The sequence below is a fragment of the Electrophorus electricus genome, chromosome 7 (assembly GCF_041902795.1).
Source record: "Electrophorus electricus isolate QZ-2024a chromosome 7, ASM4190279v1, whole genome shotgun sequence".
NCBI lineage: Eukaryota > Metazoa > Chordata > Actinopteri > Gymnotiformes > Gymnotidae > Electrophorus > Electrophorus electricus.
This window is the reverse complement of record NC_137503.1, coordinates 2,773,446-2,791,655: the sequence shown is the minus strand read 5'-3', so window position 1 is coordinate 2,791,655 and position 18,210 is coordinate 2,773,446. Positions and strand designations below refer to the sequence as shown.

The 18,210-nt window shown below is 44.3% G+C and overlaps 2 protein-coding genes across 2 annotated transcripts in view; one reads left to right on the top strand and one right to left on the bottom strand.

The window, feature by feature from the left end:
- The first annotated feature begins 4,630 nt into the window (after positions 1-4,630).
- Positions 4,631-17,856, top strand: lmo4b (LIM domain only 4b). The gene is made up of 5 exons (XM_027021513.3): positions 4,631-5,047; positions 7,121-7,364; positions 13,187-13,283; positions 13,633-13,788; positions 16,736-17,856. Exons 2-5 carry the CDS (start codon positions 7,129-7,131, stop codon positions 16,742-16,744), a joined length of 498 nt encoding a protein of 165 aa, XP_026877314.1. The 5' UTR covers positions 4,631-5,047; positions 7,121-7,128; the 3' UTR covers positions 16,745-17,856.
- The window catches only part of LOC113584538 (uncharacterized), a 105,738-nt gene continuing 94,898 nt past the window's right edge, over positions 7,371-18,210 (bottom strand). The window contains exon 5 of the mRNA XM_081717379.1: positions 7,371-8,802. Coding sequence (XP_081573505.1) covers positions 8,547-8,802 — 256 coding nt within the window. The 3' untranslated portion in view covers positions 7,371-8,546. The remainder of the gene's footprint in view (positions 8,803-18,210) is intronic.

The window sequence follows — 18,210 nt, the reverse complement described above, 5'->3', positions numbered from 1 at the left end:
CTAATTTGCTTTGACTGATGAATTTTTGTCTCCCGTCGCTCTGGGTTGAATAATTATGAAATTTATCACGAGGCATAGTGACTCATTAAGGTTTAGCGAGCTTTCATTACAGTGATGTTGTTCTGAAGGCCACGCCTGCTCTGATCAACACAATTATGGGCCCTACTGAGAGAGGACTCAGCAAGGTGTGTGTGTGTGTGTGTGTGTGTGTGTGTGTGTGTGTGTGTGTGTGTGTGTGTGTGTGTGTGTGTGTGTGTTTAAAGTAACACCATCACGTTTCATAACACTGCATCACTGGTAATAAGGACACTTTCTGTTAATAATTTTCTTGACCGAGTTCCATTACCTTTCTGGTCTTCACAGTAGGCTCTACCTGTGCATAGCTGCACATATTATTCATATGCAATTACTATAATGGTTGAGCCCTTCCACAAGCATAGTTTTATTACTTTCTATTAACTGGCATGTTGTTTCGCTGTCACAAAATACCCCCCACCCCCACCCCACAAAAAATAAAAAAATAAATAATCACAATAAACAGCTGACAGTACTATGGAAATGACCCTATGTATGGACTTCTTATGTTTCTAATTAAAGTATCAAATCAGAGATTGCTACATTTTTCCATGCCATTACCCCAGTGCCAGCAAGTGCCAGCCCATCTACACCAACAAACAAAACACCAAAATTACATTATTTTACTGACATGCTCAATTGGAACTAAACTTGCGAAATTATTTAAACGCAAAATATGCTACAGTCCTGTAAACATGTTTATGGAGAAAACAAATGCCTCATATAGCCATGGGGATCCCTGCAACCCTGTCTGAGGCCCACTGCACAGTTTCAGCCTAATCTAACAAATTAGTCCGCAATGTCCCGAGTAGCCAATTATCCAACTGCACGCATGAAAACGCAGTTTTATCATTGTTTACAACAATGTAATTACAAACAAGCTTTTCCAAATAAATGATCTGAGAGACTAACACATGAGGGCCTCTAATCGTGTTTTAATGACATACATAATGCATAATTGTAGGCTGAAGATTGAGAGAGGAATTCCTAATGAAGTCTCTGCCAAATGTTTGGCTTTGCAAATAATGTTTAGCTTTACACACAAACTGTAGCTTCGCAAAAGCTGATATAATCAAAATTTCTTTTACGTTCAGTGTCCCATTTATAAGTGGTTTATCTATTAGTATTTAATTATGCTCACTTATTTGCTCTCAGCTGACACAAGATTGATCAAAGCGATCGAAAATATCATATTAAAAGGCTCGAGTTATTTCTCCTGCCTCAAGAGTTGCGAAACAACTGATCCGTCTAAACAGCGCGGCCGAGCTGAAAGAAGCATGCTGTCTCGTTAGCACCGTCTGTCATAGAAAACTCAAAATAGTTCAAGTCAAGCAATCTGGAGAACGCCAATATTATTAAATTCTTGTATGCGAAATCTTTGAGCCCTCTGATCCTTATCTGTAGTCATAGGTGGCCCCTGTACTACGCTGACAACATTCATCCGCTCCAACTCCTCCACCTCAACGGCCCAGTGAAGTGTGATGCCCTTTCTGATCCAAACTGGGTGAGATATTGCCAAGTAAAAGACCACATGGTTTTGTGTGGGGAGCTCTCAGTCAGGACTGGTAAAAACAAACAAACAAACAAACAAACAAAAAACGTGGATGGAGTTATGGGTTGATCAATTTCCAAGATAGACAATTGTAGTAATTGTAATCACTGAACATGCCCAATAATCTTCAATGACTGTAAACGAAACAAAGTGTGTTCTGTCTCTACACTTCTCATTAGATTACAAATCACCCCCAGGGCCCAATAGCTATGTATTTATGCAGGCGTATCATTACTGTAACAGCTCTTGAAGTACCTACTTAAAAAAACAAAAAAAACAAAAACTGATTACATTACAGTTATGACTATATTACACTTTTGTGGTATGACAATCAAGCAATGCTTTACAATGTCATAATCATTTCATATAAAGAATTTACATGAACGTACATAAAAAAAACTGAAAATATGTCTGAATATTATTACATTTCCCTCAAAAAACATACCATTATATCATTATATCAATATAATACACACACACTATATATATATAATGACAGTTTATCTATATTCGTTGTATCTGCACACAGTATCTGCAGATTTAAAAAAAGCCACTGCAGTTAGTGCATAAATTGCAATAAAGCATGTGAATTATGAAATAACTAGTGATGCAAGTCTTGATACACTGTGACAGTGGTGTCTATCACATCTGCAGCTTCTTAACATGTTATGGGACATCATGGTTCATTTAGGACAAACTGTAACATTGTCATGTACATAAGCACATTGTGGACCCACGGGTCAGGCTTAAAGCTTGCGTCCTCCAGAATTGTTACTGTGGTTGGAATACACTCCTATGTGTAGACGTGCCTCTTGGACATCCACAGAGCTGAAGGGCCATGACTCAAGCACAGCACAGATTGATGAGTGTAATAACATAGTATTACAGCGTAATAACAGAAATAATGCTATTAAACCTTAAGTAGCGTGCTAAATCACTGAAGAACAGTGCTGAATGCAATTTCTTAGCAATTTGTCTACTAGTTTCGTCCTAAGGACACAAATATTGTTTTGTGGTAGTCCATCCTCCCAACATCACCATCATCACCATCATCACTGTCCCATGGGTACTAATACAACTTGATACGGTTTACTTCGTATCGGCTTTAAATATTAAAACTGTTATTTTATATTGTTGTCCTATACCTCGTGCTTTGTTTTAAGACTTTAAGACATCAAAAGATTGGAGGTGGGAGGTGTTTTTTTTTTTTTTTTTTGGGGGGGGGGGGGGGTCTGTTTTCTATAGGGATCCCCACAGTCCTTCCCCCTTTATTGTGTCAATATCATATTAGAAAAAAAGTAGGTAGTTTTTCTTGGCCATTTATGAAAAGCTCATTAAAACAGCCAAAGAACAAACAAAGCTTTCCCTTTGAGGCACCCATTCAGACTCATCCCCTAATTTCCCTCTAGTTTTAATAGTTGGGATAAATTAATTATTCCTTTGTGGGAAAATACATTTTTGGCCCATTGTTCCAAGAGGAGAGAATGATGCCTAATCCTGTGTGGAACAGAGTTACCTTACCAGCAGGGAAATCAAACAGCTCACTGCAATCAGCCAGGACCACTCACAATTAATCCACTAATACGTTCTATGGGAAACCCTTTACACAATGTACATCTTACTAATGAATACAGAGGCACCTCATAATTTTGTGGTTTTGTCCTGAACTGATTAATTGGTCTCGAAAACTCATCGCTGAATGTCACAGAACTTCTCACTTACTGATGTCTCAGAACATTCCTGTCAAAGGACACCCATCTTCAACAGAGAACTGTGCAAATACTTTTGGTTAACATGTTTAGATAGTTGACTATAACAGAAGCCCATGTTCTAAATATTTCCCTTTTTACAGGTAAGCTTATTTGAGCAGTTATATCAGTACTTATACCTCTGCACTGGTCTTTCTGTTTACTGTGGAAAAACAATGAACCAATACTAACCTCTTAAGAGGGCTCATAACAGTATTTTTTGAGCAAAAAGATTTTAATAGCAAAATTTGTGCTGCACATCCATCTCAAGACTGAAGCCTGAAAAATAGTACAGCTCCCTTCAATTTGAATATAACCTGAATTTGTCAATCCTGCTGGATTAACTAAAGCTTATTTGGCATCAACATTCTCATTTTAATGTTGACCATTCTTGTGTCTTGTTACAATACGTTTAAAATACAATACTTTTCTTTAACAATACATAATTTCTTTAAAGGTTTTTTTTTAAGAGCTCCGAGTTTATTTTAAAATATCCTGAAGAAAACACATCGCTGCAGGCCAAGCTATACGTAAAAGTCATCCTATATCACCAAACTCAAACGACTGTGTAAAGTCAACAGGGTCCACGGCGAATGAACATAATTTATTAATCATATTTCTTTGGGGAAGGTTTTTTATTGCATCTTTAAGTTCGTGTGCCTGCTATTCGTGTTCTTACCAGACGATGGCGGCACTGTGTAAGAACGTGTTCAATTGTTGAAAAAACTGCATTGTCTTTCTGTCAAAGGGGACACACACTACGTGTGAACTTAGTGTAGTCGCTGCAGCTGACCACATGCGGACAGCCTACTAAAAATGCACAGAGACAAAGTGCAATGTCAGAGTAGAGAAGGCTAAGATAGGAATACAGAAAACGATCTTCACAGCGGTTAAAAAAAAATATTTCAGAAGGGTGTGAGGGTAAAAGTTCGCTTTGCTGCGAAATTGAGGAGCAAAGCGGAGCGCTGCACTGGGCCGGAAACAACAGTTTGAAACGAGACCGTACTCCGTTACCGGAGAGGCCGAGTTCCTCTGTGTGTGCAGGGCGTGTCGCGGGCCGGGCGCGCGGGTCCGGTCCCGTATAATAAAAAGCACGCTCGGCTGCAAACTGCGCCTCCTTCACTCCGAGCGTCCGAGCCACTCTCGCAATCTTCTGATTGGCCGGATTTGTTATTCCGCTCCAACGGAGCATGTTGCGATTGGCTGCGGCGCGGTTGACGTCATCCGGGAGGGGGTTTTTTTACTAGGTTTTTTTCTCTCGCTCCCTGTCACTGACACATGTATCGCGAGCGAACGACTAAAGGGACGCGAGCAAGAGCGCCGGAGAGCACGAGCGGACCTTCAACGGAAATGATCGAGGCCACCTTTCGCACCACGCCGAGCGAGAGCGCCGCCGGTTAGGCTACCGGAGCGAAGAGGATCGCGCCGGTGGAAATTTAATCTGCAAACTCCATTTGACTCAGCCCGTGGCTGCAGGCGGCACGAGCCCTGGTAGCGCTTGGACCTGCGCGGCGCGATCGTCCTTCTTCTGTCTGTAGCCCTAATGCAGTCACAGAGCTTTGTGGACCGTGTGCACGCATCTTTTTAATCACCAAGAGCCACATACTGTACATTTTTCGGCAGTCCTTGGGTCAGGAGGATTCAGCCATTACATTTAAACGAGACAAAAGAGGTGAGTTTGCGGGAGGGTTGTTTTTTTTTACACACACGCACAACACGCTCAACTTTAACTCGGACTTTTGCTCGTGTGGTTAGTGAGAATTGCATGAGACACATAAAGCAAATAAACCGATTTGGAAACGGTTATTTATTACACAGCATAGCCTAACCGTAGTAAGTGCGCATGCTACGAGATGTCAACTAATCAGTTCCAAGTTGGCTGAACGGACTTGGATCTCGTGTCTAATGCCATTGCACAACACACCGAGAGCTTGAATGGTTTGCTTAGCAAATGACGATTACACGTGACGACCCCGTCTAGGCGTGTGGCACCGAGCTGGCGGTAAAGCCCGACTCCCACGGAGACATCGCCCGTAGCCGGGCTTCCGACAGAGAGCTTCACGCCTCGCTCTTGCAGAGACGCTTATCGCGAGGGACGGGGCTGTTTCTCGTGGATCTCGTGCTCCCTTCGGTCTGCATTGTCGTCCGTTTTAACGTTTCTGCGAGTCCGCTCTCGTGCTTAAACGGCGTGTCCGTGCAAATTACGCGAGTTAGCCCGTTTAAGTTAAAAGCTTTGCTCACCCCTCCCCTCCCCTCCCCTCCCGCCTCGTGCAAACCTCCTGCCTCTACCCGGAATGAAACTTGACGACGGTCCGGTCTTGTTTATCCGGAGAGCCACTCCGGGGCCCGCGCTCTGCGAGCCTTCTGCGGGAGATGTAATCAGCACGAAGGTATTGCCTGTCCTCGAGAGCCTCCGCTAATGGGGTTACTGAATGCCACCCCCCCCCCCCTCTCTCTCTCTCTCTCTCTCTCTCTCTCTCTCTCTCTCCTCTAATTACCTTTCAACAAAGATTTGGCTTAGCGCGCCACGAAGCCTGCCTGACCAAATTGGAAAGGATTAAAAATTAAAATATATTAGTTGAAGGGTGAAACAGAAGTGCGTGCATCGAATACAGAGGTTGGGGCGCGCGGCCGCAGGAGCAACACCGAGAGTTCGTGACTTGCCGTTAAATAGCACGGATGACACGAAAGGACATTACTGTGCATGGACGATGTTTGTTTTTTCGCATGGGCTGTCAGGACCGATTCGACATTCAGAAACTAATTTCGGTCAGCGAGGGCCCTGCTAATAAAACGTCCTCGTGATTTCGCTGCAAAATCCGTTGTCTAATAACCGTAGAGAAAGCTGCTCGACTGCGTGGACTTCTGAGCGGCTCATGCAACTTTAACGACCTCTCCGTTATTTGCTTAAGCTTCATTTGCAATCACACGTAGCCCACGCGAGCTTTTTTTTTTTTTTCTTCCGAAAGAGAAAACCCCGACGCGCGTGAAGAATGGCTTGCTCGGGGTAACGCGCTATTTAAAAAGCAATTTAGGCGGCTCGACAAAAGCCCGCGCGCCTCTTTTAATTGTTCTGGCGGCCCGAATGTTATCAGTGCGCGGACATTCATCGAAGAGCCGACCTCAGCATTTAGATAAAGATCAAGGACAGATTAGTACTTCAAACGACGCTCAGACACGCACGCGCGTTCGAACGTTAACAACAAGCGTTACGTGCTCCAAATGAGCTTCTGCACGGGATCGTTTTGGAATTAAAAATAGATAAATAAATAGATAGATAGATAGATAAATAGATAGATAGATAGATAGATAGATAGATAGATAGATAGATAGATAGATAGATAGATAGATAGAAATCCTTGCAGCAAACAGACGTGCCGATTTATGATGGAGAGGCAAGCTTGATTCCTGAGGACGCACATGTTAGATTACCATCTCAGAACCTCTGTAGGCAAACAAAGCATGACTGATGCGCAGAGGAGACCACTGCTTTTCGCAACTTGTTCGAGCATTGTTGCGCTGGTAGTGTTACCACCACAGGGTGAAGTCGAATAGGGAGTTCCCTCAGCACTTGCAGTTGGAAAAGTTTCCAGTGAGAGTGTGACCAGAGAAGCACATCATGTCAGCGTGTGATCACAGGAGCCTGGCTCGTGTGAGCCTGTCTGTACCGGGTTCACCTGCAGCGTAGGCAAAAATGACCCGGTGCTCCGTCACATGTTTACACGACATCTGTTTTGCGTTTCAGTGGGGACAATGGTGAACCCTGGCGGCAGTGGGCAGGCTGCACCTGTCGGGGCGGGCTCCATGCCGTGGAAGCGGTGCGCCGGCTGCGGTGGGAAGATCGCCGACCGCTTTCTGCTCTACGCCATGGACAGCTACTGGCACAGCAGGTGCTTGAAGTGTTCGTGCTGCCAGGCCCAGCTCGGCGAGATTGGCACGTCCTGCTACACCAAGAGCGGCATGATCCTCTGCAGAAACGACTACATCAGGTCTGTGTCCATGCTGGGCCTCGTGTGCGCGCGCGTGTGTAGATGTGTCGGTACTGAGGTGATCATGTGGCGTGTTCTTCTGTATGGCCACTGATGGAGATCAATAAATGTTTGTGGGTAATGTTGTGAAGTTTTACATGGACTGACAGGTTCACAGGGAAACTCACATCTGTTGTAATCTTACAGACAGAGGTACTGATGTGACCACAGTACCATTTTATTTCTCAAGTGACCGTTGCGTTGTTTTATCAGGTACTTCTGAAGTGATCCTTGTTTTGTTTTGGTTGTTTTTGGGCCGTCTGGGCACTGGGGTGGTTCGATAGCTGTTTGAAATAACGTTGGAGTGCGATGATGAGAAGGCGTGGGGTACATTACGGCGGAAGGTCCAAGGTGCTGGCCATCCCGCCAAGCCTTCCCAGCGAGAACAGGAAGTTGGCTCGTTACGTTTGGCCGCTGGGGCCCTCTCTGGACCTCTCCGGAGGAGGTGGTGCTCTGGCCTGCTGGCAGAGAGCGAGGCGTACGAGACTCTTCCTGCTGCTCCACCGCTACCGTGGTTTCTGTCGTCGAGGTGCGATGGGCGCGGCGTAGGCCTTAAGTGCTGTTTGATTTTCAAAACGCTCAAAACGCCTGGAAGAGACTGGCAGCCGGCCAAGGCTACCCTTGAGCTCGGCAGGAATGTAAAGGGGGTTTTCTTTTCCTGTCCAGTATATTTGTGAACCAGAAGGAGACGGTTTAATTAGCAAAAAGGGGCCTTTTTAAATATTTATAGAAGGCTGTCTGACACTTGGAGCAGAGGCTACATGCCCAGAGTCTCACTCACCTAATGTGAATGGCCTGATTTGACAGGCTAATCAGTCAACAGTTTGACCTCCAGAAGGGCAGGTGAAGTGCTCCCCGACCCGAGAAGTTGGTCCCGTTCGTTCGGTTTAACACTAAAGATTCATCGTTGCTGACGTGTTGATGAACTGAACGTGAGATTCCACTGAGAATAAAGCATTTGTACATTTGTACCATATTAGACTGTCACACATTGAAATTGTCCTGCTTCTTTATCTCAAACGTCCCGACTGGAAGTTTGCTCTGGAGTGTGTGAGCCTGACAGCAGCGGGATTTAATCCCCCTTGATGGGTTTTGATCCACAGGCCAGCTGCATAGAGAATGCTGTTGGCTGCAGCCTAGTCATTAGTGCTTGTTTACTTTGGCTTGGGCCTGGTCTAGATTCCTCAGTGAAGTCCTGCTCAGACGGTGATGTGGTGGCAGGTGCGTGCCCGGGCTAAACGCGAGTGGCTTCCTCCAAACGTGCAGAGTGCCTTCACTCTTTCCACCTGATCCTGGGGGCGGGGGCTTTGGGGGGGGGGGCGGGTCAAGCCCGCAGGGAGAGACGAGTGGCCGCCACCTTCCCTTTGTAACGAGCGGTCGGCTCACGCGGGCCTGTGATCTGAGGACAGATAAGAGAGGAGGGAAAACCATCTGACAGTGAGTCCACACAATTAAAAGCTTTAATTAGAGTCCCCATGCATTTCCCTTTGGTCCTGATGGGTTTTATCTAATGAGATCTAGTTCCTGGCTCCAATCCTCTCCCAGTGACGCATCCGAAATGAATGAGAGCCACATCGCAAACAAAACATTTAATTAACCAAATTGGCTTTTGAGAGAGAGAGAGAGAGAGAGAGAGAGAAGGGGGGATTATTGTGAAGGCCATTTCCCTCTGGTTGTTTGGGGGGGTGGGGCGTGGGCTGTATAAAGGGGCCGACTTATTTTTCTAATAGATTATTAAATTGGCCTTGCGGTGTAAATAATCAAGTTATATGACTGACTTACATTAAAACAACTGAAGCAAAATGCAGTCACCCGATTGGTTGGGACACAGGAGCAAGCTCGTGTTTCCTCTAATGCAGATGAGGTGATTGGTCTAGGATGAGGCCCACCTAATTTCAATCAGGCAGGTGCCACGGACACCCTGCACAGGCACAACTGCCTGGGCCTATTTCAAATTCAGTCACAGAGGAGAAGATACAACTTACACTTGAACTTTATTTAGTGCACACTCTACGCACTGCTAAGGCCTAGTGGCGAATTAAGCTTACAGTTCTAACCTGGTGCACGAGCCAGAATGTGGCAGTAAGTTGAAATTTTGTCGGGAGTTAGACAGATTAAAGTACGAGTCATTAGAGTCAAGGGCTGTTCCTAAGTTATTCTTAAGTTGTTTATGGCTTTAAAAATGAGGTTTTTTTTTTGTTTTTTTTTCATATCAATATGATAAACTACAAATGAAACATATAAAATGAGCAGCTACGCTTTGTGTGGAAATGTGCGGCCTCCGAAAGCGTGCCGCCGAAAACGCCATTAGGTGCTCAATTTGCGCTTTAGAGGGTCCAGATAGAGGGAGAGACTTCGTGCAGGCAGGGAGGCAGAACGTGACCCCCGAGGTTGGGCGGCTACAGAGCTGGGAACAACACTGCACTTTAATTGAATAGGCCTAGGTAATTAAATGGCACTTTTCCAATCGAATGTGCAAGGTAAATCTAATAGTTGGTTATTCAATATCACTTTGAACTCAGCCCACTCCAGCACTACGACAACACACGAGCATGCAGACTATTAAGCCAGGAAAAAAAACAAAACTGGGATCTCAGAAATTAATTAAATAGGATGCAATTTAAGGGAAACCTTTATCTTGATTTGTCATAACAGAATTAATTCAAGGCCTTCAGTCCACTTGGGACTAGATCTGTTACTCTGAATTAACCAAGTGTAATTTGGCTATGTTTATGCTCCCTCCTTTCCATTCTCTCTCTCTCTCTCTCTCTCTCTCTCTCTCTCTCTCTCTCTCTCTCTCTCTCTCTCTCTCTCTCTCTCTCTCTCTCTCTCTCTCTCTCACTCACTCAACCCCATTCTCTATCTCTTCCTCTAATGTAGCCTTGTCATTATGCAAAGCTGGGCTTAAGAATCAGACCTAGTGCTTTTAAGGTGCTTTGGCTGCTAATGTCGAGAGACATTTTTATAATGGACTGTGATGCAGAAATCATTGTTGTACCACCTTACATCACTCTGCTCAAAGCGTCCTGCTGAAGGGGCCAGCTTTTGCCAGATGGCTCTAAATTGCTCTGCTAGGTTGTAATTCACCTCACAGCCAGCATCCAATGAAATCCAGTAGACATCAGCTATGGAGTGTAGACAGCTTCCAAAAAAAAACCCAACACACACACACACACACACACACACACACACACACACACACACACACACATATATATATATATATATATATATATATATATATATATATATGTGTGTGTGTGTGTGAGATATATATATATATATATATATATATATATATATATATATATATATATATATATATATATATATATATATATATATATATAAAATGTGTGTGTGTGTGTTTGTCTAATGAAAGACAGACATGGCAAGTACTGTCTGTTTTTATCCCTGTGCTCCAAAATGGAAAGTGTTAATAACTCAACCTTCTGTGACAAGACCATGTTTCGTTATGTGTGATTGATTGCTGTGGTGAATAGCCTGAAGGAAGAAAAAAAGAAAACCCAACAAAAGCAGAGAGAGCTGAGATTTGAAGAGAAGGGTGTGAAAACCAGCAGTGTCACTGCAATTAAAGAGTCTCCTGGCGTTAATTATACTGACCTGAGCTCTCTCCCCATCCTCTGCCCAGCAAAGGAGTTCGATGGAGAGAGAGACCATTAGGGGGCCAGAAGCAGACTGATAGCAACTTAATTGAGCACCTATCGCCTTCAGGCCTTTAAATCAAATACTATCAGGAGGCGTCCCCTGGTCAAATCATTAACCCGCTATGTATAGCGCACACTGCCAAAGAGAACGGGTGGCCTAGAGATTGTTTCTCTAAGTCTTTTCAGTTTCTCGTAAAGACATCCACACTGGGGAAATTAAAGAGACGGTAAAGAAAAAAAAAACCCTCACGAATAACGGGTATTTGTAAATAGCGAAATCCGGGCTGTGTCGTGATGGTTCGAGGGTGTGAAGGAGCTTTTCCGAGTGAACGCTGTGTTGAGTCAGATCGCTGTCTGAAGATTAGGGTAGATGTCATTTTCCAGGTGGGTCCAGTGGCAGCGTTTAAAGATATCCCTCTGACATTTTCTCTCGGCTCGTCCGTTCAATTTACGCCGTGGAAGCTGCGCTGTTGTCACAGGCCTAAAGCTAATTACTTTTGAAATTGAGTTTTGATTGAGCCTCGCCAATCGATGCCGCGGCAAAATTTGTTTCTCTCCTCTCCTGTAAGCAGCCAATCGCGAGGCGCCGCTAAAGGCTCAGCGCCGCTGTTCGAGCAGAACGCGCCGCCCCGTGCCGAGTCCACAGAGCTGGCCCCGCCACGCCACAGCGCCTCCCACTCGCACGTCCGCAGCTTCCGACGAACGAAATTAGACTCCATCATAGAGAACAAAATCATCGACTGCTCCCATTACAAAATGAATCTTCCCTTAGGCAACATTTTGTTTAAATATATATCATATCGATTTTTCATTAGCTCTTCGGAGCAGGTCGTGTTATGGAATGTGATCTCTCTAGCGTTATCCTCTCCTTGGCTACACCTCTTGCAATTCTCTCTCCTTTCCTCCCACTCCCGCTCTACGTCTTTCTTCTTCTATCCTTCTCTTTCTTCATTGCCACCTTTGCTCTCTCTCTCTCTCTCTCTCTCTCTCTCTCTCTCTCTCTCTCTCTCTCTCTCTCTCTCTCTCTCTCTCCCTCCCTCTCCCCCCTGAGCTTGTCAGATGCTGTGGTCTTATTTGATTGCATAGGAAAAGTGCAGTGATAGAGTAAACACCCAGTGAGATATGATGACAAATGGCTCGAGATCCCAGTAAATTACTTTCTGCTCAAATCGAAATTTCATTCAGTTTGTTGCTCTCTGAGATGAAGTAATCTAAATTGTGGACTCAGAAGGCAGATAGAAGGGGGAAGCCAGAGCAAGCATTTCATTATCGAGAGCCGGAGAGAGAGAGAAGGTTAGAGAGGAAAAAGATGAGCACGGAGAGAATCTAAAGTGTTGACACCATGATTGAAAAGGTTAACCCATGCACATTATATATCAGGCCCAGGTAGCCCAGGGTTCCTAATGGAAACGCGTTGGCGATGGCGTGCTCCTAATGGCAAAAGCACTATGTCTCCGCCTAGATGTACAATCAAATCCTCTTAGGTCCTGATTGCTTATGTTCCAGGTTTTTATTAAGTAGCAAAATGGGAGGGGGGACTGCACCCCACAGGTAATGCCCGGGCCAGCACCAGGGTCAAACGCTTCTGGAGCGCTGAGCGCGTTATTGGTTCAGATGGCCAGTGTTGCTAAGATTTTGTGTTTTCCAACATCAGAAAAATTTGAGATGTCATTTGTTTCTCCATGCATTTTGTGTGTGGCGCTCGCTACAGGCTCAGGACTGAAATGATTTAGGCTAAAGCTCTTTGGCGTGGTAGATTTCCTTATAAACAGCCAGTAAAACATGTCAATTTGGTGTGTGTGTGTGTGTGTGTGTGTTTGTTTGGGTGTGTGTGTTGGTGGGTGGGTGTTATGTACATTCATTCTTGTTTATTTATAGTTAAACAATACTCAGAACAACTCTGGTGTAACATTACTTGGTTGACTTATAATGGTTTTTAAAATGTCTTAATTGTTTTTAAAATGTCTTTTAATTGTTTTAATTGTTTCACTCCATCTCCTTGTCTCTCTTCCTTTGTCTCTCTGTGTTTTGCACACTTAGCTGTTGTGTTGATGAGTTTTACACCTATGTCTGTCTGCAGTGTTGCTAACTGTGTGTGTGTGCGTGCATTGGTAGGTTATTTGGAAACAGTGGAGCTTGCAGTGCTTGTGGTCAGTCCATCCCAGCCAGTGAACTGGTCATGAGGGCACAAGGAAACGTGTACCACCTCAAGGTAACAGACCTCTGATGCCATCCATGCAAATTGTTTGTTTATTCATAATAAAACCTATTTGCCTTATAATCTTTCTCTAGCTATATGATATTATATAAGACCATATTTTCTAATATATTAAACAATAACAAAAATAATGATTAAAAATCACGTCTGTATGTGTGTGTTCACACACATTTACCTAAAGTATCTTGCTTCATTTTAAACTTTTTAAAACACTTCCTCAACTTGTTTAGTTATTCATGCATAAGTGTCTGTGTGAGTGAGAGGGAGAGAGAAGCATTGGATTATGGACAGATGCATTGGATTCTGGGTAATGGAGTCTTTTTCCCCCTCCTCCCTATGGCAGTGTTTCACATGTTCCACATGCCGGAACAGGCTGGTCCCTGGAGACAGGTTCCACTACATCAATGGCAGCTTGTTCTGTGAACACGACCGACCCACAGCACTCATTAACGGCCATTTGAGTTCACTGCAGACGAACCCACTACTGCCCGATCAGAAGGTGGGAGAATCGCCCCTTCCTGCCTTCCTGAGACACTCACAACCTCACGAACAGCGCACATGCAGAAGGAGCCACACAGGCCTAAATTCACTACGTCTCCATTCGCTGCACATGTTTGCTACATATAGAAACCGATACAGGCTTTGTTCACACTGTCGTTTGTGCGCGAGCCGTTAGCTTAGCAATTACATTTACCCACACTCGCAAGTAACTACAAGTCTCACGGCTACAAAGGCAGGATGACACAGGAGGCGTGACAGCAGCCCGATTGCTTTTTAAAGGGGAAAAAATGACAGCAGGTCCAAAAGCACTTTAACTTCCTCCCCAGAAGCCCCCAGGCCCAAGGTCAGGCCTGGAAGACGAGCGCAATTCAGGCTGGCTGAGAGCTAATTTGTCACAATTAATGTCAGCCCTCTAAAATGAGCACGCTGCTAACGCAAGCTTGGTGTTGCTTAAGAGAGAGACGGACGAGAGCTGGCGGAAGCTCCCGACATAATTCTGCCGTCTCAGTATTTCATACTGATTACGTATTGATGACATTGATTCATTTATGCTTTGCCGCAAAACCCGCAATAGATATTAAATCTTATTGACCAAAGGCAAATTTTAATTTTGCACAGCAGATAGATTTTTCCATCATTTCTGATGACACAGGTTTGAATTTTTAGTGTTCACAGATGCCAATCAGCAGATCTGCACTTATTGCCTTGTGGTCAAAATATCATCTGGTCTTTCCCAAGTACTTCAGGTAGCCTAATTTTTGTACTGCACTCATAAAGGGAATGCTGAGGAACAGAAGACTTGTGTAACTTGCTGAGGTGTTTTCCACAGCATTAACGCCAGTATAATTTTCCATGTTCATGTACAGGTTTGGTTATTTGATCTCACCCCCACTACAGCATGAACTCAAAGTGAGCCGTTTGAGGATATTTACCTCCTCCGCCAGAGTATAGGGCCCGGGCCCCCAACGCCAGAGTATAGCACCCAGGTCACCATTACAAGAGTATAGTACACAGGTCACCAGTATCAGAGTACAGCAAGTGTGTGTGTGTGTGTGTGTGTGTGTGTGTGTGTGTGTGTGTGTGTGTGTGTGTGTGTGTGTGTGTGTGTGTGTGTGTGTGTGTGTGTATTTCATAAGAGAGAAGAGCAGAGTAGAACAGACGAGAAACTGAGAACAGGGGAAGTATCAGAAATGAGAGCAAAGGAGAGCTGAGAAAAATAAGATGCAAAAACAAGAGGGGAGAGAAGAGGAGAAATGAGAGGGAGAGAGAGGGAGAGAGGGAGGAGGAGAGAGAGAGAGAGAGAGGGTTCCATTAGGCTCAGTACTCCGTCACGAGCCTTTTAAGAGCTCGTCCCTTCCACAAATCAGCACTAAGAGCTCCTTGCGTTTCAAATTGAAAGCCTTTGCATTATCTAGCTTAATTCTAACTGTCTGTTTAAGCCCTCTGTTCCGCACCCCCTCCCCGCTCTCGTTCCACGGCTGCCTTGCTAAATATGAGGCCTCATCGCTTATTTATGTGCCGACATCAATTGTAGTGAAAACAGCTGAATTATTAATGTTAAAACGCAATCTGAATATTGGCCGTGCTGCTTTAATTATAGCGGAGGGAAAATTCTTAAATACACACAGACGCCTCTCCACTCTCACCAGAGCAAAATAAGAAAGAACTCCAAGTGTTCTCAGCAGATGCTGGAGACGACTGATGCTTTCCTCAGCACTTGGTATAGAGAGCTATTATGGGCAAATGCACCAGACTGCATGCTACTACAGCACACACCCGGTGTCGTGCAGAAGACCCTGCTCTGCCTTCAGCCTGGATCTGAGCCAACCAGCCTGGCTCCTCCAAACACACAGGATTGAGGTGTGAAACCTACGTTGGGGTGGGGGTTTGTGCGGCTGAGCAGCCCGACACGTGCTTGCTGTGGCGGATATGAGGTCCTGTCTGGCTGGGGTTGTTTTTATTATGTGTGATTTCATGGTGACATAATTGGTGTTGTCCGTGTCGGAGGCTCCGGACATTTGATGCTCATTTATTAAGTAGCTTCCCAGCTTCTCCCTAATCTCTTTGTTCAGGACAGACAAATTACCTTTCTCATGCTGAGGCTGGACCTGGGGGAGACGAACCTTCTCAGCCTCCCTCTCCATAATTAGCCCCCGAAAGCAGGGGGGTTTGCAATTACTAATAGACTGAAACCCTGCTAGTAACTTCAAGAAAGAAGAAAGAGAAGCAAATTTCCCCCTAGAATGTTTAAAACAAAAAAGAAAGTGCGAAAGATGGGAAGCGAGAGAGAGAGAGAGAGAGAGAGAAGTTGCTTCCCACCGTGGAAGCAGAACGAGGCTGTTTATACGAGGGTAGATTCGCCCCTGTTGATCTGCGATGCAGAAGCGCGGTACCCTGGGGGCTGTGCCGAAGCATTGTGCACACCCAGAAAAAAAGAGACCAACTTCATAAAATGGGCTTTACTGTTAATGCGGAGGAAATAGGACAGCAGATGGTCTCCAAAACCTCGGTGATCAATAAATGAAGCAGTGCTGGCAGCGCCAGCACCTCCTTCATTAGACACAGAAATCTTTTCAGCAGCTATTCTGGAGTACATTGGACGTTACTGCTGTTTTTAGGATGCTGCTCGTGCTATGTTTTAGCACGTGCTAGCTTTGCTGTGCCTTGGCCTGTTCTTACCTAGCATCGCCAAACACACATACACATGCAGGCTAAGAAACACGTACCATTTCACCTAAAATGACATGCAACCGAAGCTAGCTTATTTCTCATAAATTAGCGAGTTGCCGTTGCTTAAACTAGAACAGAGTTTGGCGGACTGATGTGTAATTTTCCCTGTCTGCACACACTGCCCTACTTTACAGTGATGTTTGCTCTGTTTTGGATTTGTCCAACATGATTTTTTGCTCTCTCCGTTTCTGTGTGTCTCTCTCTCTCTCTCTCAGGTGTGTTAGGAGGGAGGCGTTGCTAACAGCGGGACGTGTGCCTTCATTTCAGCCTTCGCTCATTGTCACTGCAGACTTCTCTGTCCTGACCACCGCCACACCCCCACACCCCTCCCTCTCTTCCCACCAATATCCCAGAGTTCCTCTGCAACACACGTGCCCCCTGCCCCACCCCAGAAACCCTCGTCACAGGTGGAATAACAGCGCTGGTGCGCTTCCGGTGGAAAACTGAGGACTCCGTGGACTAGTTGACTTCCAGGAGACTGCTCGGACCCTGAGGGACTCAAAGACATAACGAGAAAGAAAGTAAAACTCAAGAGAGAGACCAAGCAAAAGGACATTTCGGGTAAGAGAATGAAAGGGAGAGTAAGACAAATTAAGCTAATTAGCTGCGGCGTTTTGAATTTGTGGGATAATTAATAGGAGCGAAACAGACAATGCATTTCTCCTCTTTATTATTTTCTCTTTGCTTCCTTATCGATTCTCTTTTCTTCGCAACATGGTGTCTCCTCTTTCTATATTTTAAATGTTGTAAAGGGAATGTGTTTCATTTTGGGTGATATAAACATCAAAAAGACTGGGTTGGAAGAAAAAAGTATCCGTAGCTTTTTTGTGCAAATCAAATCATGAACACTCTCGGCGTATTTGTAAAATGATCATGTATGTATGCATGTAAATGTTTTTTGTCCCAATGTGGCTACCGTACACTCTACACCTGACAACAGCTAACCCCATCCCTTCTTATCTGAACCCAAAACCACAGCACCAAACAAAAAAGATCATCGCTGTCAACTTATAAATGCTGAATGAGAGAGAAATCTATTTGTGATATTTTCAGAGACATTTGCTCCAGTATGGTGTATTTAATTAATAAAAAAATAAGATTAAAAGGCACTTCTTTTTCCTATCCTATCCAGTTTTTGTTGTTTCTTTTTTTAAACTTTGTTTTGTTTTTTGTTATTAATGTTTGTTTTTTATTTTTTGGTTTGGGGTACCAAATAATACAAAATCTAGCATTTGATTGTAAAGTTATATCATAAAAAGCTTCATACCCATTGGTTGAAATGTTTAAAGCAGTGTGTAGTCTTGTATTGTTTTATAAATCGCCTTTGTCAAAAGAAGTGGTGCGGATTTGGTATTGTACGAATGAAAAATGCATATCCATACTATGAACTTCTTAATGTTCTTAATCTGTGATCTGTCGAGATATAGATTACCTGTGGTATCAAAAAGAACACTCCACGCATTAATTTTTTCCATTAGAAGACCCAAGTGCTTTGTGTTATCACAGCAATTTATCTCATCTGGTCCCAAAGAGTTTCTCTCGAGAAAAGGGTTCATTAGCAAAACTGTGCTTTTTCATTAACCTTTCTGAATGTAGTGCCATCGTCCACCATCTATCTGCCCCTCCATTGTGTCCCTGCATCTTTCTTTGCAGTGATTATGAAGGCGGATGATGGGGTGGCTAATTGAAA